This window comes from Musa acuminata, chromosome BXJ2-9, assembly GCF_036884655.1.
Source record: "Musa acuminata AAA Group cultivar baxijiao chromosome BXJ2-9, Cavendish_Baxijiao_AAA, whole genome shotgun sequence".
Classification (NCBI taxonomy): domain Eukaryota; kingdom Viridiplantae; phylum Streptophyta; class Magnoliopsida; order Zingiberales; family Musaceae; genus Musa; species Musa acuminata.
In genome coordinates, this window is record NC_088346.1 from 9,397,265 (window position 1) to 9,420,029 (window position 22,765).

The following is a 22,765-nucleotide window of genomic DNA, read 5'->3' on the forward strand; positions in this document are numbered from 1 at the left end:
TATTTGGAATGATCTTCATGGGATAAGATCATTATCCTCAACAGAATCTGAACTTGGGATTGCAGTGGGGAAAAAAAAAAGGTTCTGTCATCCTTTGTGGCTCCACAAAGCTTTTGAAGATGAAGAAATTGGTGGAGGTCTTCTTCTTCCCCTTTCCTTTACCCTTTCAGCAAAACAAGGAAAACAGATGCAGAATTCAAATGGATGTTTACCAGAAAAGCTGAGCCCTGCTCCTCCTCCATGTTCAGCACAAACACCAATGTGCATCGAGACTGGTTGCAACTTGAGCACACATCTCCACCCTCACTGAGCTGTGAATAATGTTGTGTTTCTTCCTTCTTTCTTGCCCTCTGACCTGTGTGTTTATTCAGCTTCCTCAGTAACAACAGTGAAAAAGCTGCCAATGCCTTGAGATTCTCAGGACACTTTACATGGATAACGAAAAATATTGAAGCAGCAGACCTGCTCTCTGGACTGAACAATAGTTTTGGGAATAGAGTACAGTAGCATCTGTTGTCACTGTCCTTGTTGTCCAATCCAACTTGAAAGAAGGAGAGAGATGCAAGTTCCTATAATCTTGTTTTTAGAATGGTGAATCATTCATTGTGCCTCAAAAAGATAGAAGACTTGAGTGTGCAACTTAACCACAAACATATAAGATAGGAAGATAAATACAGTTGATTACTGAAATCTAATTGACTATATAAATAAATATATATATGAGTAACTTTTTGTAACTTCAACATGTACTACTAGTCTTTTAGTTTTCGAAACTTAAACAAATGATTACAGTTTAATAGGGACTTCCAAAAGTGGGATGGGTGGGCCATATCTGGGTCGATCGATAAGATGGGCCCACACCGTGAACGGTTCTGATTGCATGAGGCGTCACGTTGCGCACGCTGCTTCCGTTCCGGCCTACAAGCGAAAGACGCCGAGAAGGGTGGGGCGCAGAACAGACGCCGTGTAGATTACCTGTACCAAATCATCCAGGAAACACGACTTTCCCCGGAAGCCCAACTCGCTTTTGGCCCCTCGAAACCGATTGGCCCAAGCGTGGGGGAATACAAATCCTGAACTGTGAGCGCGCTTTTTCAGGTGATCCGAGCTCGTGGCGATAAAGCGGAAAGCACCGTCTTTGGTCCGCAACGGCCACGTGAAATGCGCTGCCGGCCAACAATTTCCCTGTAAATACCCAACTGTGCCCCCGTGAAACCGACTGCACTATATACTCACCGCACTCCGCTCGCGGAATCCTTGATGGCCGAAACCTAAGCGCGTCCTCTCGGCCTCGATTCCTACCCCATTGCCTCCTCTCCGTCGAATCTCTGCGCACGTCGATTCCTTCGCTGCTAGGGCGGATGGACATGTCCAGGACCACTTCAAGGTTCAGTTTCGCGTCCAATTGCGGTCTCTTTCCGGTGAAATGCGGGAATCTCCGTAGGTTTGCGAGAGGAGGGGGTGACCTCGTCGGCAATTCGGTCACCTTGAGGGTTTCTGGGGGTTCAAGAAGAGTGGAATCTTTGGTCAGCAATGCGAGTGCTCGTGGGGGTGACGAGGTGGAGACCGTGGTCATCGAGAGGCCGGGCCTTGCTCCATTCCAAGTGCTCGCCGGGAGCCCCGCGCCACTTGGTGCCACGGCTTGCGATGGCGGTGTCAATTTCGCAATTTACTCCAGCGGCGCCACGGCCGCGGCGCTGTGCCTTTTCACGCTCTCTGATTTGACAGCTGTAAGCTCTTCTGCTTTACATTGATGGGGCTTGTTCCTTGCAGAGGTTGAATTGACTTACTGGTTATGCGTACATATTGATCCAAAAGTTTTCATTTTTATTTTATTTCTTTCTAATTATTTGGTCCACTGCTTTTGGGTTCATTTTTCGTCCAAATGAAGGTAATTTAGACAGCAGAATTCTCAGCTTAAATTGTTTATAATTTTTTCATCCATAGGGGAGAGTGACTTGAACATCATTGATGGTGTAGCATTCGTGGTAATATAGATAGTTTTCTGATACATTGGTGCTAACTAAATTGGTCAATTATGTAAATAAGCAGGTGAAATGGTATCTGCAGTTTCAATTTAGGTCGATGCACCATTCAGAGATTTTCATTTAAAGGGAAAATTCTAACTTTTCAATATCTCTACCTTCTTTCTGGACCATCCTAATTTATAACATGAGTCACATTTTCAATCATCTACAAACCAACATTTAGTAGCTTAAGAAAGAAGATGGATATATATTCTTTTTTATTTGTTTTATTTGGTTAGACATATACATTAGAAAGAATGTGATGATTGTTTTATTTCTTTTTTAGAAGATGGATATATAACGTGACTTTCTCCCCTCTTTCTTTGCAGAACAGAGTGACAGAGGAGGTTGTCCTTGATCCTTTGATCAACAGGACTGGGAATGTTTGGCATGTTTTTCTTCAAGGGGAACTTGACGATATGGTGTATGGGTACAAGTTTGATGGGAAGCTTTCTCCTAAGGAAGGACACTACTTTGATTATTCCCGAATCTTGTTGGATCCATATGCTAAGGTTTGTTTTGTTTGTAATAACTAGCTACGCACTCTGTTTCATTCCTATATTATGCTTTTAGAGAAAAAAATTCCCTTGAATCCAAGATTTGATGTTCTGCTTGTCTCAATAATTGTCAAAAGGTGTCTCATTGTTGATTCCTTTTTTTTTTTAGGCAGTAATAAGCAGAGGAGAATATGGTGTCCTAGGACCTGGAGGTGAATGTTGGCCCCAGATGGCAGGCATGATACCAGTTTCTAATGAGGAAGTATGTATGCATATATATAAAATATACAACATATAATTTATTAAAGAAGTTTCTGTACCTTCCATCCTTTTTTTTTTTTTAACTTTTACAGCGCTTGATTCTTGTCTATCGCTGCTTCTTTATCATCTGAATTCCAATAACTTAAACATGATAAATTCATGGACATCAGCTTACTTTGGAAGATAAATAGCTCATCCTTGCGTTACTGATTTCAAAACAGAAGGAACTTTTGTATTTGCTTAAAGGATATCTCTTACGTAATATCGTTGTTGCCGTTTTAGTTAGTCTTTATAAGCTAGGGCTTTTCTGCATAAATTTCTGTAATTATCAAGTATATTGTTGTTTTTTTTTTCACTATAAAGAACATGCCTGTATGATAAGACTGGCACATGACCAACAACTTTCTTCACAACGAGAACTATAAGGCTGATTGGTGTATTGGATGATGTCTAACATAGTAACTTAATGGGTCAAGTGGACTTCAAAAAGTCATATGCTCATCTCTGAATCAGCCTGGATATCTTAATAATATTGCTGATCAAGGAATTTTATGTAATGAATTAGGCATAAGCCGAAGAAGATTGAGCCATTCCCTGTCCAGATGTGGTGGACTCTTTGTAACTTATTGGTCAGCCAGAAGATATTGAAGAGGGCACATGACCAGCTGTATGAATCAGCCTGGACGTTGTTAGAATGCAACTGATCAGAGACTTGTCTGTACCTCATTAGTCACAAGCAGTAGCAGCTTTAACCATTCCATGTCCATGTCTGGTCAATTGTTTGAATCCTACTCAGGTGCTTTATGTTTTAGTCTTGATTGTCAGCTGACTCTGTTAAAGATTTATTCTTTATGTTTATATATGTTTCTTTATTTTAGTACAGTTCCAAAAAAATCTTAGTTTGATAGATATTCCATATTTTCATGGGTGTAAGACTTGTCTGGAACTAAAAACCCAAGACTGCCAGCTCTCCCACTTGACCCCCAAAAGCAATGTAGCTAGAAATATTTTTAAAAAATTGTTATGTAAAAGTGGGATTTAGACTTGGCTTACTTACTGATCAGATAAACCTTCTACCAACTTTCTTTCTGACTTTGCTTGCTTTATGAAGTTGATCTACTTGTATATATACATATATTTAGTATATGCAATATATGGTATCTGGGCTGGCCTAGGTTATAAAGGTGCCAGTATATGCTTGGCCAAAATTTTGACCAGGCCTTGTTACTCTTGCTCAAGCTTGGTCCTATCTAGGTTTTTTCTTGTCCAAGCTTGTCTATTTTTGGGCCAAGCTATTACGCTTGAGTGAGTAGCCAGGACATGAACAAGTGTCCAGAAAATAACACGTTCTAAATTAGCAAGAGCAATGTGAGCTAACAACTAACCAACATAATATGGTTATGATACTCAAAAGCTACAATGCTAACCTATATAATCTACCTGTATTTATATTTTTTCTTTAAATTGAAATTAGGTCCATGGCTTCCATCATGGATTAACTGATTCCAATACCAGTCGATGGCTGCAACAGTGTGGTATCAGAATTGTACAATGTATCGAGTATTGATACAGGTTGGTGCTGATCAGTGCCAGATATACTGACAAAGAGAGTGAAAAAGAGTGAGAGAATGGGGAGGAGGAGGTGAGGTGGCACAATGTGGATATGCAAAGAGGTGTAACAATGGCAGCAGCAGGGAGGAAGCAGCAAAATGATGTGGAGGAGAAGAAGTAGAGCTATGGAAGAAGAAAAGGAGACGGAAAAAAGAAGGGTTGGGAACAGGTAGCGAGCGCCAAGCGGTAGGCTCACGCTCACCATTCAATATAGTTGAACACCAGTAGGCTTATCGGACGGTAAGCTTGGTTTTGGATCAGACTAGGTGACTGGTACTGGTAAGCTGAATTTCAGATCAGACTGGGCATAGTTGTTCAATATTCTTTATCAGACAGGTAAAACCATATGATTGAGATTTAAATTTCCATTATTTCAATTTTCTGAATATGTTTTATTTCTCGAGCTTACATTTTCATGAATATTCTTAATGTTAATGTGCTTTGGTCTATTACATTATGCATCTAAGTTGATAAAAAGAATTCTTTTATTTTCTTAGTTTTGACCTTTGTCTTCTAAATCTGTCTTTTCTATTTTCAGTTCGATTGGGAGGGAGATTTACCTCTGCAGTACCCTCAAAAGGACCTTATAATTTATGAGATGCATGTGCGCGGCTTTACAAAGCATGACTCTAGTGAGACCGATTCACCTGGAACCTACATTAGCGCAATAAAAAAATTGGACCATTTGAAGGTATATATTATGGTTAATGTTTAGGTTTATATATTTATGTAAAGCTGGTCTATGCCTTTGTTCTTGTGTCACATATTATGAGTGTTACTTTTCTGTCATTAATTTAATATGCAAATGGATGCATACATATAAACTAGTTCTAATAATACACATAAGTTTTTATCAATTTTATACCTTGAAGTTTCAAAGATGATCATAACTTGGCAGGTGTTGATTTAGACAACCTAACTGACATGTTATGCCATATAAGATTTTTCATAGTAGAACATGGCGAGGCTTAAATGCTTAGCAACAGAATTGGGTCAAATTATTAAAACAAGAAACTGAAGAACTTAAACAGACTGAAAGTATTCTACATTAAGAAAGCATGTGATAGATTTTTCTTGAAAATCTTGGATTAAATGAGAATAATAGCATACATTACTTTTATCTTATCTTGTTTATCTTTTTTTTTTTCCCAAGCTCATCATGTTGGTCCTTGAGCTTCTATTTTCAGTATTATAATCTTAGCATTTCTTTTCTCCCACTTCCAGGGTATAACTACTAAATAAATCCCTCCTATTTTAAACAGTATAGTGGATTCAGCAGTCAGCATTAATATGTGAGAAAAACATGGTGACATTCCTGCATTTCTATGAAAGAGTACAAAGTTGGATACACTTAGAAATGGATGTTATACACTAAGAAATGTTATAAACATTCATGGATACACTAAATTTTCAGTGGTAATTTTGTGCCATATTTGCCTTCATTAACAGTAATTATTAACTGATGGAACCAGTACTTATGTAAGTTATACACATCTGGGGGGTAAACTTGTTGGTGTCTTGAAGCTTCTGAATTTTATATTTAAGCATGACAGTTGTCGGCAATTAGTGGTTTCACTACTATTTAAAATGGAGTATAAATTAAAACCTGCAAAAATATCTCCATCTACAATGCACAACACGTGTGAATTTGCCAAAAAAGAGTGTTTATTTGAAGGATTATCTTAAAATATGAAAAGTAGGCTGTGTGTTTAATTATATGGTTTACAGGATTGATGCCGAAACCAACACTGTTGACCACTTCATCATATTGTTTGAAGTACATTATCATACAGATTATATCTTACAACTAGTTTCTGAACTTTGGCTGATCATTGAAAACTCTACAGGAATTGGGAATCAACTGTATAGAGTTAATGCCATGTCATGAGTTCAACGAGCTGGAGTACTTCAGCTACAATTCTGTTCTTGGCGAGAATAAGTATGTAAGCTTGACTGTCGTAAGTTATAAATAATTTATTATTTAAGCAAACAGTGTGGTACAATTAGATGTGCTCTAAAATGCATCCACCGTGGAGAAGACATTTTATCTGCATGCAGAAAAAAGTGGATTAGTGCCTTTGCATATATTATCCTACTTTCTCGATAAAAATTGTCTTCTTAAGTAGGGCCATGACTAAGAATTCTTATACTGAGCTTGAGTAACACTTGATACATTCAAAATAAAAACTGGCCTTGTAAATGTGTTTTCTTTAACCTTCCATTTGGTAATTCTCAATTTGCAGCTCCTTGATTTAATTTGTTTGATAATTTAAATTAAACATTCCTAATCTGGTATCGTCGTCCAAAAAGTCTCATTGTTAGAGCTTTTTCAAGTGGGTGAAACTTTGCATTTTAAGATTTCATGTTTGCCAGTTTTTCTTCACAAGTTATTTGTCTAAATAACTTAAATGTTTTTCTTCAATGCTATGTTTGCCCATCTAGATCTTGGGAATTCTCATTGTTTGAAAATGTTTATTTTTTATCTCAGGCTGAACTTCTGGGGTTACTCTACTGTCAACTACTTTTCACCCATGATAAGATATTCATCAGCTGGTTTGGCTAACTGTGGCCGTGATGCAATAAATGAATTCAAGACTCTCATTAGAGAAGCTCATAAGCGAGGAATTGAAGTAATCAGCACGTTGACACTCATATTACTTAGTATTGTATAGCATCCAACATTTTTCTGATACAATTTGCTTCAGGTACTTTTGGACGTTGTTTTCAATCATACAGCTGAAGGGAATGAGAATGGTCCTATGATTTCATTTAGGGGCATTGATAACAGCACATATTATATGCTTGCACCAAAGGTTTGCTTCCACAATGACATTATTTATTTCCTTCTTACCAGAACCTGTGAAACAGAATATGAGAAAAATTCTCTAGAAGAATTAACATTTGTGCTGATTAAAGATCAACCATATTTTCACTACTTAGATGCCTTATTTTTTGACAGGGTGAGTTTTACAACTATTCAGGTTGTGGCAACACCATCAACTGTAATCACCCGGTGGTTCGTCAATTTATAGTTGACTGTTTAAGGTAGACAGACAGGTTTATCCTTTTCAAACTATGCAACTTAATTATGTGCTTATCTGTAATACACAATTGGACAGGATGAATGATTCTTAAAGTTATGAAATTTCTGATATAGTGTAGCAGTTGCTTATATATTTTTATTGCATTCTCCTAAAATTTGCTTGCTCTAGTTGATGTCAATTGGTTCAATTCCATTATTGACCCGTTATATAAGTCCCTGAAATTTTCCTCTTCATCTACTCTTTGATCTTCTGGCTTCTTATCATTCCTTGTTCTCCACTGTTTCACATTGTTAAATTCTCCTTTGAGGAGGTCTTACTAACTGTTATTCTCTTTTGCTATGTAATCTGTTTGCTTACATTTTCCTGTGCATAGTTGATGTATTGTATTTCCTTTGAAGGAGACAATTTCAGTATATTATTAACAATATAACCCCTTTGATGTTTAGCATATTACATATAAAGACCATTTAGAAATTATAGAGGTTGTGATCACTAGAAAACTTTCATGGTAGGAAGTCCTCATAATTCTGCAGATTTTGTAGGTGAACCAAAAGTTGAAGTTGCAGACATGAGAATGGATTTTCATTAGAATCTTACCTATTAAAAATTACAACATTCTGAAATGCAATTTCTGGAATTCTGTTCCTGTGGATAATTTAGTTCGTAGATACATCTGATAAAATCAGACAACATAGATTAGGGAGTAGAATTCCTTTCTTTTTTGACCATCTCTAACAGGATTAAAAATATTTATCATTCTTTTATTCCACCTGTCACTGCACCATGATATTGATTATCTTTCTGTTGTAGATATTGGGTTACAGAAATGCATGTTGATGGATTTCGCTTTGATCTTGCATCTATTATGACCAGGAGTTGCAGGTTGACCTCTTTGCACTGCTTAACTCTATCCTGTTTTACATAGCATCTCATGTTTCAAATTGTTTCATGAAGCCTATGGGATCCTGTGAATGTATATGGAAATCCCATAGAAGGTGATATGGTGACAACTGGAACTCCTGTTGGTGGTCCTCCACTTATTGAAATGATCAGCAATGATCCAATTCTTTGCAAAGTCAAGGTAATTAGCTGATTGGTTACTTAATAATAGTATTTGTTTGTTTTTTATGGGCACTAAGCATACATGCTAAACCTAGATCTACTAACTTGTTTGTGATGGTCATAATGACCTTTTCTCTCTATCATATTCCAGAGTAATTTTATTATTCATCGTGCACTTTATCTTATTAGATTGATGATCATTTACATTCAATTAAGCCACTTTGTTTCCCGTCTTTTGATGCTATTCAAATTTATTTCAAAATTCTGTCAAATAGTTGATTGCTGAAGCATGGGATGCTGGAGGCCTTTACCAAGTTGGTAGCTTTCCACACTCGGGTATTTGGTCTGAGTGGAATGGACAGGTTTGTTGGAACTTTATCTTCTTTTATATAGTTCAATGTTTCATCAAGAGCTTCTGAAGGTCTGAAGATTTTTACATTACCAAATAGCGCATTTGGGAACAATGGTCTTGTCTATACTAAGATATTTTATATCATGACAGAAAGCTAAGTTCCAGAGTAACTACTTTGACAGAACAAGAAGAAAGAAAAACTAGTCTTCATTTTGAACAAAGTTCCAATGGAGTACTCTGTAACCTTAAGACTGAGAAATATTGGTATAATGATAAGTGGAACTTAATTCCACTGCAATCTATTTAAAAATGCATAGCCTACCTGAAAGCAAACATATCATTCAAACATTAATCATTCTTTTGAGTTAAATAGTTATGTTCTTCTCTTCAAATAGGAATAAAAGGCATAATACCCTTATAAGTTTCTTTATTAGCTTATACAAGGCCACAAATAGTTACATAGGTATTAGAATTTGCTTCAGAGTGCATGTCCATTAGACCCTCTCGTTAGCATGCAGTCATTATATTTCAAGAATATTAAGAGATATGGATGCTTGAGAATGGTTTAGGATTGATTTTGCCCAAAACAAAGGCTGGAGCCAATGTTGACTTCTTCTCAACAATAAACAAGTTACACTGAAACTAGAAGATAGCAAACACTAAAGGACATTTTATTTGAATATATTTGGCCTCACAGGCATGCTGAACATCAACATGGTAAAACTTGACTCGCAGGGCTATTACCTGGCTATTGTCTCTCGAATATCAACCGGTGTCTGTCAGAAAGTTAGAGATACTGCCAAAGAGTTGACACATATGAGATGCATTCCTAGGCCCACTTAATTGCTATGGCCTTACAGTAACCCTTGTTTGTCGTATCTGGTTTGCATTAGTGCTAACATCTACTTCTGATGCAATTTCTCAGTATCGTGACATAGTGAGGCAATTCATCAAGGGTACCGATGGATTTGCTGGAGCTTTTGCGCAGTGTCTTTGTGGTAGCCCAAATCTATACCAGGTAATTGTATGACTTTTACATGCATAACCTTTCCTTCTCTGACTTATCAACCTTTTTTCTAATTTAATTTGTAGAAAACACAAAGGGAAGATAAACTAACCTGGAAGCTACAGAACATTATTTCAGTAAATTCATGACCTATTGCAACTTTCATCAAGCTCCTTAAGTAGCATGTATTACATTTTGTTAGTTAAATTGCAGCGAATGTGAATTAAATTTGTTAGTTAAATTTTTTACTCTAGGATTCTTTTCTTTGACCTTCTGTATTTCCTGGCTTAGTTCGATAACTAGCATGTGCTACATTTTGTCAAAACCGTGATTTATGTACACATTAATTTTCAAGCCAGAAAAGAATTACCAATATATGCACAGTAAGAATGCTAATTCAAGAATTCAGAAAGCGGGTCAAAATAATCTGTAGATGATTCCAGGCAAGTATAGGATACAATTAAGCTGATCTGGTGACTGATATGACTCGTATTGCTCACTGATATTCTGGATCAGGATGGAGGAAGAAAACCGTGGCATAGCATCAACTTCATCTGTGCACATGATGGATTTACTTTAGCTGATCTGGTGACATACAATAACAAGTCCAACTTGTCAAATGGTGAAGATAACAGAGATGGGGAGAATCATAATCTTAGCTGGAACTGTGGAGAGGTAAATTTATATGAGCATTTTAATTCAGTATCCTTTGTATCATTCCAGCAAATTTCATTTTCCTGCATTGCTGGATCTTTTGACAGTTGAATTCCTTTTTTTGGTTTTATTTGCGTCTTACATATGACTGCTACTCCCTTTTGATATGAGGAGTGAAAGTTCTGCACATTAGATTACAAGTGAATTAGGAGAAAAGTTTACAGTGTTTCCAATTTAATTAATGAAGTTTGAGAGTATAATATTGTATATGCTTACTTGCTGCCCTACCTCTATGGTCTACCACAGATTAGTTTCCAGAATATTAATTTTCCACTCTGCAGGAGGGGGAGTTTGCAAGCTTAACCGTAAGAAGATTAAGAAAAAGACAAATGCGGAATTTTTTCCTTTGCCTCATGGTTTCCCAAGTAAGTATTAGTCTTAATAGTTAAGATACTATTGGATTTCTCAAGATATGAAGTTACCATCTGTAGTGTTAAAAGGCATCGATTATTGAACTTATTCTTGCTTTGTTGAGTACTAGAACTGTCTCTCTGAAAGCCGTAGATCTAGGAATTTGTTATTGATTTAATTACATGCATATACTTTTTTAGGTGGATAAAAAATATATAAAATGTCAAGATAGTGGAACGGGATTTAGTGATCAAATGCTATCCACCTGCAGACATTTTGTCTGCAGTTGAATTCAGTAGTTTTGTAGCTTTTCGTCTCCCACACACTTAACATCTCAGGTTTATTCATCTGCTACCAAATTATTCATCCATCCGTCTCAACAATCCTGGTTACTTTAGTGTACGCCACAAGTTTAAGCATCCAACAACTGTTTTACCAATGCTACCTTACTGACGTCCGAAATCTTTTTATTGCTGCAGGGAGTGCCAATGATTTACATGGGCGATGAATATGGCCATACAAAAGGAGGAAACAACAACACATACTGCCATGATAATTATGTGAGCATCTATCGTCATTCTCTTGCACTTTGTTGTTGTTAATCTTCACATCTGTTATCAGTTTGATGCATGAACTTCATGTGCCACAGTTCAACTATTTCCGTTGGGATAGGAAGGAGGAATCCTCATCTGATTTCTACCGTTTCTGTCGACTCATGATCAAGTTCCGCTAGTGAGTGCACCATACTGACAACCCTTCTCCAACTCTTGACGAAAGCATCCATCCAACATGGGCCATTAAACGTGTGTTTTGTTGAACCACAAATTGCAGCGAATGTGAATCCCTTGGCCTGGATGAATTCCCAACAGCGGAGCGACTCCAATGGCACGGCCACCAGCCCAAGACTCCCGACTGGTCCGAAACCAGCAGATTTGTCGCATTTACCATGGTATATAATTCAATCCTGTACACTTTTCCAAGAACCAACTAACCTATGATGACTCTGGAAACTGACTTTTTTTGCTGTTGCTTGATGTAAGAGCAGAGTGATTCATTGCAGGGAGAGATCTATGTGGCCTTCAACACAAGCCATCTGCCAGTGACAGTCACACTACCAGAACGCTCGGGCTATCGATGGGAGCCGCTGGTGGACACGAGTAAGCCTGTGCCCTACGACTTCCTCTCCGATGATGTCCCTGACAGAGCCACGGCCGTCAAACTGTACTCCCATTTCCTGGACGCCAACCTGTACCCCATGCTTAGCTACTCCTCTGTTATATTAATACTCCAACCCGATGCTTGAACATTTCATTATGGCAGTTCAAAGTTACAATTACTAGTATTATTATATTATTATTGTGATTATTGAAGGAAATGATGTTTAGTCGCTCATCTCAGCAGCGGTAATGACCAATACATCTAACTAAACTTGGAGAAGAGGGCTGCAGTATCCCATTCTTTCCTAGTGCTAAAAGAGCCAAAAAGAGAACATCCTCTGAAGCTTCATATAAAGTTGTTATGCTGGCAATGGGACTTCAACCATCAATCATTTAAATTATGTATAGAATGATTCAGTTATTGGAATGTCATTATAGATCAGAAAGAAAAATTGTGACTAAATGTAGTTAGCATTAGCTAACTTGTGTCGAAAAGATTATTTTTTATAAAAAATGTTGTTAATATTTTTTTGTAATTATAATGATTTTTTAAGGAATGTTAATGTGATTAAAGTTTTAATTAGTTATTAAATAATAGTTATTAAGAATTATAATGAATTCTTGTAACCCATCGTAGCGTTAGTCATAGACTTTTGGCATAAAATAATATGTTTACATTTGACATTCACAATCAAATAATGATGTGATCAAACTCGATCATAAAACAATCAAGCATGTCTCCCGATAAAATATTTTCAGGTGATCTAACTGGGCCATAAAGTATTTTCGGGTAATAAGACAATCGAACTCGATCATAAAATATTCCTCGACGAAAATTTAATCGAATTTAACCATAATGAGTCCATTAATGATGACTTCATTGGACCACAATACAGCCTACTATTAAGTATCCCTTGATGACAGCATAGTTATCAAGGGACTTAGTTAAAGTCAACCAAGTACATACCAAGCGACGTGAAGTCAGTGCATCCATACATACAATAGATGACGTGATCAAATAGTCCACCAAATAAGACATCGTGTCTCAAACCAATCTATGTAAAAATCCGATGGGGGTAAATGATATGGGGGCTTCGGCATGTAGGTAATTTGATGTCATATCATATCCATCCGTATACCTTACCTGATCAGCATGATGACCAAGTAATGATCCTATAGGGATGATGACTCATCAATGATGATGACACTGATAGAGTGGTTTATTCGATAAGAATGATAGCTAGCTGCCCCTTACATTAGCATGAACTACTATCTCTTAATTACAATATTTGATGATTCGATGCGTCACTCACTTGCCGTCGGATACCTTGTGTAATTGATCATGGGGTTAATCCTCACTTCTACCTCGATACGTTATAAAAGACGCTTAAGTGCATCCTTGACCCTAGAAATACTCTTAGCTATTTCTTGAATCATTCGAGATTTTTCACTAACAAAGACATCATAGGTATTTTTGTCAAACATGCTCTAAATATATGTAGTTTTTATAGGGATCTTTTGTTGAATCCTTTATCTTCCCATAGATACGAATATTCTTAGATATTTCTTGAATCATTCTAGATTTTCCACTAACAAAGGCATCATAGGGATCTTTGTCGAACATAATCTAGATGGATGTAGTTTATATAGAGGTCTTTTGTTGAATCCTTTGTCTTCCCATAGATACGAATACTCTTAGTTATTTCTTGAATCCTTTGAGATTTTTTACTAACAAAAACATCATAGGGATCTTTGTGGAACATGCTCTAGATGGATGTAGTTTTTATAGGGGTCTTTTGTTGAATACGAAGAGTTGATGTCCACTGCAACTTAATTTGCCAAGATATATATCCAAGTTAACTAATGTTGGAAGTTTATTATTTTATTTGATTGAAGAAACTTAAAAGAAAGAAAAAAGAAACTAGAGTTTTCATATTAAATTAAACATATATAAACTGGTAACTATGTATCAATGGTAAAGTATTTATATTTATAAATATACAAATAAATCTAAATCAATATATTTTTAAGGAGATACTTTAATGATGTGAATGGAAGAAAGACATATATACCACCAACAAAATGCCAGAATCTTTTGGCACGACTGAAAATTTCTTGGGGACACAAAAAAATTAAAGTTAAAGAACATATCTTGGAAAATTATGGGTATAAAATTTGTAATAAATCATTCTCGAAATGCTTCATTGAAAATTTTGCTTTGCAATGATATGAAAATTAAGCTGTAGTACATCAACTATAGAATGGGATCCACATGGTGGATCAAAGGTTCCACCAAAGGCTACGATGGTGGCAACTGATCATTGAAAACAACTGACACAAAAAGTGAAGAGCAATTTCTCAATACTCACCAGCAATGTTAGAACCGCCTCCTCCTGATTTCAACATGAGTAGTCTTGCAGTACGATCGCCTTCATTTTAAGCAAGAAGGATTATAGATTAAGAAATGCCTCATGGATATTGATGAAAGCACATCAATCTACTCCTGCTATATCTGGTTTCCATGTTGAAAGGGAAACCAATCTCAGGAAAGAAAAAGAAAAGAAAAGAATATATAACTGGAGTCGAGTTATATTAGACTTAGGGAGTCAGCTCGCCATCAGAATAATCTGGGAAGGTGATACACTTGAAGACTTTGCATTTTGAGCACAAAACATAACCAACCTGCAAGAAGACAAAAGGTCATAGGTCCTCCGTTTACTTGTGTATTCAATTTGAACTTTCGGATCGATTCAAGTATCATGATGTTTAATTCGCAATTATCAAGATACTACTTAAACAAATGCTTTCAAGAACTTACAGCTTTGCATGTTGGGCAACGGCGGTAGATTCGATTGTTTTCAGCCTTCACATTGTTCTTCTTGCCTTTACAGAAGTCACAAAGCAGCCATCCTCTGCCATTGCAGGGTTCACACAGAATTCTGAATTCCTAATTCATAGTTTAATAGCCAGAATTATACGATGACCAAGATGATACACTTGTAAGGTGAAAATTTGGGTTATGGAGATATTTGTGGTCTTACTGAACAACCATAGAAAAAACAAAAGGATAAGGAACAGAAACTCAAAAGAAAAGAAAGGATGTGGAAAAAAAAAAATGCATGATGACATTATAGCCTTCTCTCTGAAGTATGATGTAAGCAAGGATCATTGAATTGCTAATCCAAGATGCTATTCTCTATGATGAAGAAATATCTTGAACAAGGACAATAAAAAGAATTCCCAAGAACGTTTTTTCCTATACACAATCTTTCACCCCATCTCACTACAAGTCATCTTGAAACGCATGGTCTAAAATGTTCGTCTTGTTAAAGGAATTACAGTAAAGGAGTTGTCTTGTTAAAGGAATTATAGTAAAGGAGTTTTAAGTAACCAAATTGTTCTGATCCACGTGGAAGGTTCACATTGATACAAGGCAAGATTTACGTATTTGCATGAAAAGAATGTTTACTCCATAAGCAGTGTACTACATGCTTAACCTTTCTAACTCAAATGTGTTCCTTTTGACTTTGTGAGCCTTTAAACATAACCTATCTATGTATCATGAAGCTTCCTGCTTCTCTCATCGTTCAGCTTTGTTAATTGACTTCATATTGTTGCCTCCAAACAAATGCAAGCTTAGGTTTAAGCTCGGTATTGCTTTAATCTTCCATTCCTTTCTACTGAGTCTAGGTTTAGTTCTTCCATAAATCTCGCATTTTTGCAGATTTTAAAAGTCAAGTGAACATATCATTTGGGTCAATTTTGAGTTGTAATAGTTACCTAAGAAACAGGGAACAATTTAACAGAACTAGAACCCAACTAGCAGTTGTAACTGCAGAATAAATAATGGTCAAGGACTACCTATACCATCTCAATCCATCAGGCTTAACTTCCACAGAGTAAAAATCTCCATGGACTAATAAACCTAAAGGAAGAACTCTGGAAAAAGTCATGGATTGTTTTCGTCCAAAGAGCTCACAGATGATTAAGTATGGTTTGGGTTGCTTGTAGCAATTCAAAGTCAGTGGTCAAAGAAGAGATAGAGAAAGACCTAAAGACAACTTTATAATGGAAAATATTTGATGGCTCTTAATATGACTAGTAGCCATCAACATATATACATATATGTATATATATATGTATATATACATATATATATATATATACATATACATATATATATACATATACATATATATACATACATATACATATATATACATACATATACATATATATACATACATATACATACATATACATATATATATACATATATATATATATATATATATATATATATATATATATATATATATATATATATATATATATAACCAACATTGTGGCAAGTTCTTGGTATGCTAAAAGAACCAAAACTCAACTCCAACAACATCTTGTCATGCTTTCAGCTACAACCCAATCTTGTGAAGTTGTCAAATGAATATAGATATTTAACACAGGATACATACCTAAAGAACTGCTATAGGAAATATGGAGGAGAAGAAAAACAAAGAAAGAGGAACAATAATAAAATGGCAGGAACATGAACGTATGGTATGTAATTGCCAAATGAATTTGTTGCACTCTTTTCCAATTTATAATCCATAAACAGAACATATATTGCATTCCATACTCCTAATTTTCTCAATAACAAAGTTAAAAACCATCAATTTGATCAATTAGAAACAGCCACTGCCAGCCTGTGTACAAATTCATGGAGAAAAAGAACTGACCTCTTCCTCCTCCTCTGTCATATGTTCTTGTTCGGTTTTGGGGTTTTGCTCCAAGGGGGTGCAATTCACGGGAAGTAAGCATAGCTTCTTCATCTTCCCCTTCTTCCATGCAACAGCTACTGCTACAGCTGCCGATACTGAACCGACCGAAGAGGAACACTTGTGCAACCAATGGTGGAGAGTCATTGACTTGCTCGATATACATACTGCCATTGCTTCCTCTGTCTTTCTTCCCGTGGATGATGTTGTGGAGAGGAAAGGAGAGAAGACCGGAGAGGGAATAAGAGATCAGATGGGCCCCCACCAACAACAGCGATTCATCCACTAGAATCCTGGTACCTCAACTCAATCTGGAGCGGTCCATCGAACGGTCCAGATCGACGAACTCTGCCGATGGGAAGCTCCCGTGAGCGGTAAGTCCAGATCCCCCGCTGCCATCGCCGCCTTCCGCCACGACGACCCCCTTTTCTTGCTTTTGGTCTCGCCGCTTCTTTTCTCCGACGCGATTCCTATCCCGCGCCGTCATCTTCGTCGACAACTTCCCGGTGGACCCGCGAAGCCTGGTCTTCGCTTCGCCTTCGCCGTCTGGCAATTCCGAGGGAGCGCCACGCTGGGGTCTCACGGCCTGGTCCTGCAGCGACGACGCTGCACCTACGCCGTGTAACCGGACAGCTACGCCAGGGAGAGCACCGTTAACCCGGTGGTGGCGGGCGGGCGAGGGCTCAATTCCGGTGACAAAGGCAACCCGGGTTATGGTGGGGATCAAACGGGTGCGACCGAGCAAAAAAGGCCACCGGAAGAATGGAGGGGATCGCATCACGCTCGGCGAAATGCCGCTGAGGCACATTATGAATGGAAACCGGTTGTGCGTGAAGGGTGGGAAGTCGGTGCTCTCCAAAAGCGTGTTATTGATGAATCTGGTAATCTTAAACGGATATATTCCTTATTCCCCTTCCTCTTGTGGTTGTTGGAATTGGTTAATGAAATCAAAGCGTTTGGCAATCTTGATGACCGGAACTGCAAATTAGTGAGAGGAAGAGAAGGCAGTGTAATCGAATTCTCTGCATATGGCCACAACTCCACCAATCAAAGACCTCGAAATACTACTGTTATATCATATATGGCAGAGTTCTGGCAATCGAAAAGTTCATTTCATTTTCGAAAATTAGGAGTTGTTTACGGAAATAAATGAGAAAGGGAGAGAGCTCTGTTAGATAAAAAAAAAATTGAAAACTAGAAATTTTTTATAGAGAATTTACTTATATATATTATTGAATCTTAAAAAACTCTTTCTTTTTGGATTTTCTTGATAAGCGCCACCCATTTTCAGAATTTCTAAATAATATATTTTTTTTATCTAATACCTTAAATAATGCAACCATCTACTTCATTTTTCCTCTCTTTTTTTTTTCTTATGAACTGATCCATATGATGAACTAGTCTAAATATTCTTATATTACATTATACTATTTTTAACAATGTAAAAAAAAACACTATACCATAGGAAAAAATATTATTAATATATTTTTATACAGTATTAAATATATTCTGATATTATTAAAAATACAAAATACTATATTATAATGTTAATATACTGCATTATAATATTTTTCCTGATGTTATTGAAAACACTACACAATATAAAAATACTATAACAAATACTGCAATCATCTGCCCCATTTTTTATCTTTTTTTTTTCTTATGAACCGATGAACTAGTCTAACTATAATATTTTTTATATTATATTATAATACTTTTAACAATATAAAAAACACTATACTAAGTAAAATGTCTATTATAATACTTCTATACCGTATTATAATAATTTTTTAATATCATTAAAAAAAACACTATTATAATGTTAATGTACTGCATTACAATGTTCGTTATTGAAAACACCATGATGCAATGTGAAAATACTATAATCATTGTACTGTATAAAAATAATATACCTAAACCGATTCATCCTATACGATCTCTTCCAAAGATGAAACCTGTATATATAATATACAAGCGGCCAGGGGCCATGCTGCCCCCAGATGATCATATCCATCAAGCCATCACTTGTAATATGAGATCGGCAGGATTAACGCAGGATCATCCAGGAGAGCACTCTCCAAGGCCATTTCCTTCAAGTCAGCCGCCACCTCTCAAAAAAGAAGAGAAGCCATTAATTATATATACAACAAAGGCAAGAAACACTTCCTCTCACACTTGGCAGAAGACTAGTTAAACCAAATTCAAAACACTCGGCAGCTGCAGCACCGACGAGGCCTGAGCCATGATATCGTGGTTTGTTCTTCCATATCTTGTTGCCATTGAAAATAAAGAAATATCATTAAGCATGTATAAGCTTTTCTTCTTTTTCAAAGGACAGTGGGACTCATCATATCAATATTACAACAGAGAATTTGCTACAGCAATGAGAACCAAGTCTCAACCAGAAATTCCATACAGCAATGAGAACCAAGTATATGTAGATACGTACCATGAACATGACACCTAGCTTCCGGGATTCTGCATTTTGCTTGCAGCAGCTGCGGCCAAAGCATCATCCGAATCCAATTGTACCTGTCCACCAAAGCAGGATGCATCAGATTTCAGATCGAGAAACGAAGCCAAGCCTAAGCTCCAGGTTGTCCTACCTGTTTTAGGAGTTTCATCAGAGCTTCCTGCAGCAATTTTTTTAGTTTATCACAGTGATCAACCATATGGCCAGAACTCCGCATCTCCTCTAGCTGACACCACAACCGTTCAATTGCTATGTATGGGAACCATGTCGCCGACATCTTTTTCCGATTGATTATATCAGCCGGTCTCTGAAAACCAATTGAAATTACAGTACATGTGCATAATTCAAGTAAACCACACACATCACATTGACAAGGTGGACTGATAATTCAAGGTAAAAATTGTACAAATTTCAAGGTATTGACAACAATGAAAAGTTACCAGAGATGAAAAAGAGTCTAGGTTTTCGAGTAACAAATTTGTAGCTTCAGCATGCCGGCCATAGTCCACATAGAGTCTGAACAAGGTGGCAGAGTCTGGTTCCTGGCCTGTCATGCCCCAAGATACCTTTCGTCCACCCTGATACATTCAGAAAAGTAGTCATAACAAGTGTATCCTAACTTCAAGACACCATACATGACAGAGAAGTGGAAAGAGCAACCAAGTGGCAAACATAAGTATTACCTTGAACATGTGAACCAACCAAAGAGGCAGCTCAATTTGAGGATCAGTATATAGCAATGTTTCAGCAACAGTAACTGGCAATCTTGGGTCCAATTTTCTGTACTTTTCCTGTTATTGCATAGAACCAATAAATTATAAGAAACTCATAAATGCGTACATTTTACTATATACATCCATATATTTATGCGCGAACATATGAATATCATTCTTGTTTCTTAGCTGGTTATATGGATCATTTCTTGCCATTTAGCTTCATTAACAGACAACATCTAGATGATCCCTAAGACCATCAAGTTCCTTGCATGATTTTGAAATAAATAAGCTTCGGCACCTGCACAAGCCGAAATTGACTTATCATCTTTACTGACGCAAACAGTGGTCATCAACCCATATCCAAACACTATATAGTCTTTCAAATTTTCCCCAAATTTTGGTATCTTTAACTGAACCAAATATGTTTTAGCTTCTCTTTTATCTCATAGAATCATCCATGTAAACAAGCAGCTCTCATCATCTTCTTGTAGGTGGTCCAGACAAAATGTTCTGTATAGGTTGTCTTGCTGGCTGTGACCTGATATAATTCGAGATCATAACATCATGTAACGCATGTAAAGGTAAAAGTCAGATGAGGCAAAAAGTTTAGCCATGGAATACTAGATTTTGTTAAGTCCAAATAAACAATCTTACACTTAAATACTATCTAATACTGAAGTTGGTATAGAAAACAATTAAATCCTATGATTAGAGAGGACTGGCTTATAACAGCAAGACAAATGAATTAATTATGATATGAGAGTGCATGTAATGCATAGAGCCTTCTGTATACTAACATAATTTCTTCAGCTTTGGTTAGGACTTCATTTTGGTTCGAACTTCATTTGGTTCCAATATTCATTGTTAACTATAAAAAGGTTCAAGAAGGATAGTCCCTGGTGCATTTTAGTCACATACAAGATAGAGTTCAAGTGTTTCCCACTGGTCATTTCCCTTGAACTTAGAAAAAACTGGGCTAGCAGTTTTCTTGCTGTCAGCAGGCGTTTCTTCCTCAGAATACGTCAATAGAAGATTATTTGTTTTCACATTGCTCCTGCAATAAACAAGTGCAAGACTTTAGAAATGTCTGTTCCCATTTGTTATTGCGAAGAAACAGCACTTCTATTCACATACTAAGATAAGAGAGAAAGGAGTGAGGTGCCCGCTTTTGACTTACCTCATGAATGCAGAACCAACTCTATTTGGACAGCATTTCTGTGAGAGAGCAACAAAAGCTTGCTCTAATTCCCTGTTACACATGTAGCTTTAGTTCAACAATTCTCAGAGAACTACAACTAGTTGGTAATAAGGACAAAAGATGAAACTATACCGTTTAAGTCCTGAACCCTTCCAAAAGTTGACAACTATGGTAAATGCCATGTCATATAAATTTTCTTCAATCAAAACATCCACAACATTTGAAAGCTTCTGTATTCCTGTAAGAGAAAAAGGAAGTCATAAATATTGTCAGGTATGACAGAAGTTGGATTTTCCACCAAGTCTATTAATAAAATGTAAAACTTGCTGGTGAAGTTGAACTACAACTGATATACTGAAAAGTTTGCCGACAAATAGCAGTATCTGCTACCTGGAAACTTCATTTTATTATTCACAAGAGAAAGCATATGATGTGCTGAAGTTATAATGTACTCCTTCTCCAGCATATCAATGTCAATCGAATAGTTGATTGCTGAAGACTCAGGGGCAAGACCACCAGCAACTGAAAGAAAAGAAGCTTCACATCATCCTTCATGTCATTTCCAAAGTGATGTGGACAATGAAATCGAACTGATATAATAGAACAGAAGTTACAGTTTTCTGCTGACACATTTCGAGGCTTTTTATTTGGTGAACCTTGATAATTGCTTAAGTCATTCCCATACTGAGATTCAATCCAAGCATAAGCATGATCAACCTGTTGCAGAGCATTAATTGCAGCGGACAAGGCATGTAACCTCTCTTGCAATACCGAAGAATCTTGGTGGTTTCCATTCGAGTTAGCTTCTTTCTTCAGCCTCACAGAATATCGAAACATATAACTAGCTGCCTTTCTCCAATTATTTCGATTAGCTTCAAAAGCATATAGTAGTTTGTAGGGATTTGGCTTTGCAAAAATATCTGAGCGCTCAGCCTGCAAAGTTTAATATATATTTCCAGGTCATTTGTGCGTAGTGAGTGAAAAAATAGACAAAAGTAAGCCCTGACAAAGACAAGGTTCAACCTTCCATACAAGCTCCTGTTCCACTTTTTCTATTAATCCCACAAACGGTAGTCCACCATCACATAGAACCTGTAAAAAAATAGAAACCATGCAATTTTAAAACAGAAGAAAAAGAATACCTAGTAATAGATATTTTAAGAGAATAAAGACTTGAACAGAATACAGAAACATAAAGGCATCAGATTGATATTATGGCCTATTTAACTTCAATCACAACAACGTGACCATATTCATTCAACACAGCTTAATGATTAAGCATAATATCAGAGGGAACACATTAAACACAATAATTTTAGTTAAGGAGTTTCAAGATGGTAGATTCAACATGAGAAAGGCCGATGTCTTATGAAAAGGAAAAGTTATCACTACCCTAAGAAGTTCAGTACCAAGTAAAAATTGAATTTAGATTTTAGACAACCATGAATTTCATTGAGCAAATGAGAAGAAATGAAATCCCATACATCTGGTATGCGCACAGGCCACAACCATACTCCTTAT

General features: G+C 36.7%; 3 protein-coding genes across 7 annotated transcripts in view; 1 reads left to right on the forward strand and 2 right to left on the reverse strand.

Annotated features, from left to right (window-relative positions):
* The first annotated feature begins 1,218 nt into the window (after window positions 1–1,218).
* LOC103997896 (isoamylase SU1, chloroplastic) lies at window positions 1,219–12,343 on the forward strand. Of its 2 annotated transcripts, none has more exons than XM_009419231.3 (18): window positions 1,219–1,730; window positions 2,357–2,539; window positions 2,694–2,786; window positions 4,935–5,087; window positions 6,244–6,335; window positions 6,885–7,026; window positions 7,102–7,209; window positions 7,356–7,441; window positions 8,251–8,322; window positions 8,395–8,521; window positions 8,778–8,864; window positions 9,780–9,872; window positions 10,377–10,535; window positions 10,856–10,939; window positions 11,405–11,485; window positions 11,575–11,657; window positions 11,757–11,874; window positions 11,971–12,343. In XM_009419231.3, exons 1-18 carry the CDS (start codon window positions 1,362–1,364, stop codon window positions 12,226–12,228), a joined length of 2,388 nt encoding a protein of 795 aa, XP_009417506.2. In that variant the 5' UTR covers window positions 1,219–1,361; the 3' UTR covers window positions 12,229–12,343. The 2 variants fall into 2 exon arrangements, with proteins under 2 accessions (XP_009417506.2, XP_064981579.1); XM_065125507.1 differs by having other exon boundaries at window positions 1,594–1,730; window positions 2,362–2,539.
* A 1,927-nt stretch (window positions 12,344–14,270) lies between these two features.
* LOC135623310 (uncharacterized) lies at window positions 14,271–17,793 on the reverse strand. Its single transcript, XM_065126126.1, has 3 exons — window positions 16,819–17,793; window positions 14,897–15,029; window positions 14,271–14,791 (listed from the first exon to the last, which is right to left on the reverse strand). Exons 1-3 carry the CDS (start codon window positions 17,029–17,031, stop codon window positions 14,700–14,702), a joined length of 438 nt encoding a protein of 145 aa, XP_064982198.1. The 5' UTR covers window positions 17,032–17,793; the 3' UTR covers window positions 14,271–14,699.
* Window positions 17,794–18,634: 841 nt separating this feature from the next.
* LOC135623034 (nuclear pore complex protein NUP160-like) overlaps window positions 18,635–22,765 on the reverse strand; it is a 41,643-nt gene continuing 37,512 nt past the window's right edge. Inside the window, exons 18-28 of one of the 4 annotated variants that reach the window (XM_065125512.1) lie at window positions 22,268–22,336; window positions 21,859–22,177; window positions 21,635–21,766; window positions 21,377–21,482; window positions 21,224–21,295; window positions 20,965–21,100; window positions 20,014–20,121; window positions 19,771–19,908; window positions 19,464–19,637; window positions 19,307–19,389; window positions 18,635–19,126 (exon numbers count right to left, since the gene is read on the reverse strand). In XM_065125512.1, the coding sequence (XP_064981584.1) occupies window positions 19,321–19,389; window positions 19,464–19,637; window positions 19,771–19,908; window positions 20,014–20,121; window positions 20,965–21,100; window positions 21,224–21,295; window positions 21,377–21,482; window positions 21,635–21,766; window positions 21,859–22,177; window positions 22,268–22,336 (1,323 nt within the window). In that variant the 3' untranslated portion in view covers window positions 18,635–19,126; window positions 19,307–19,320. The other 3 variants (XM_065125511.1, XM_065125510.1, XR_010491255.1) reach the window with 3 other exon arrangements.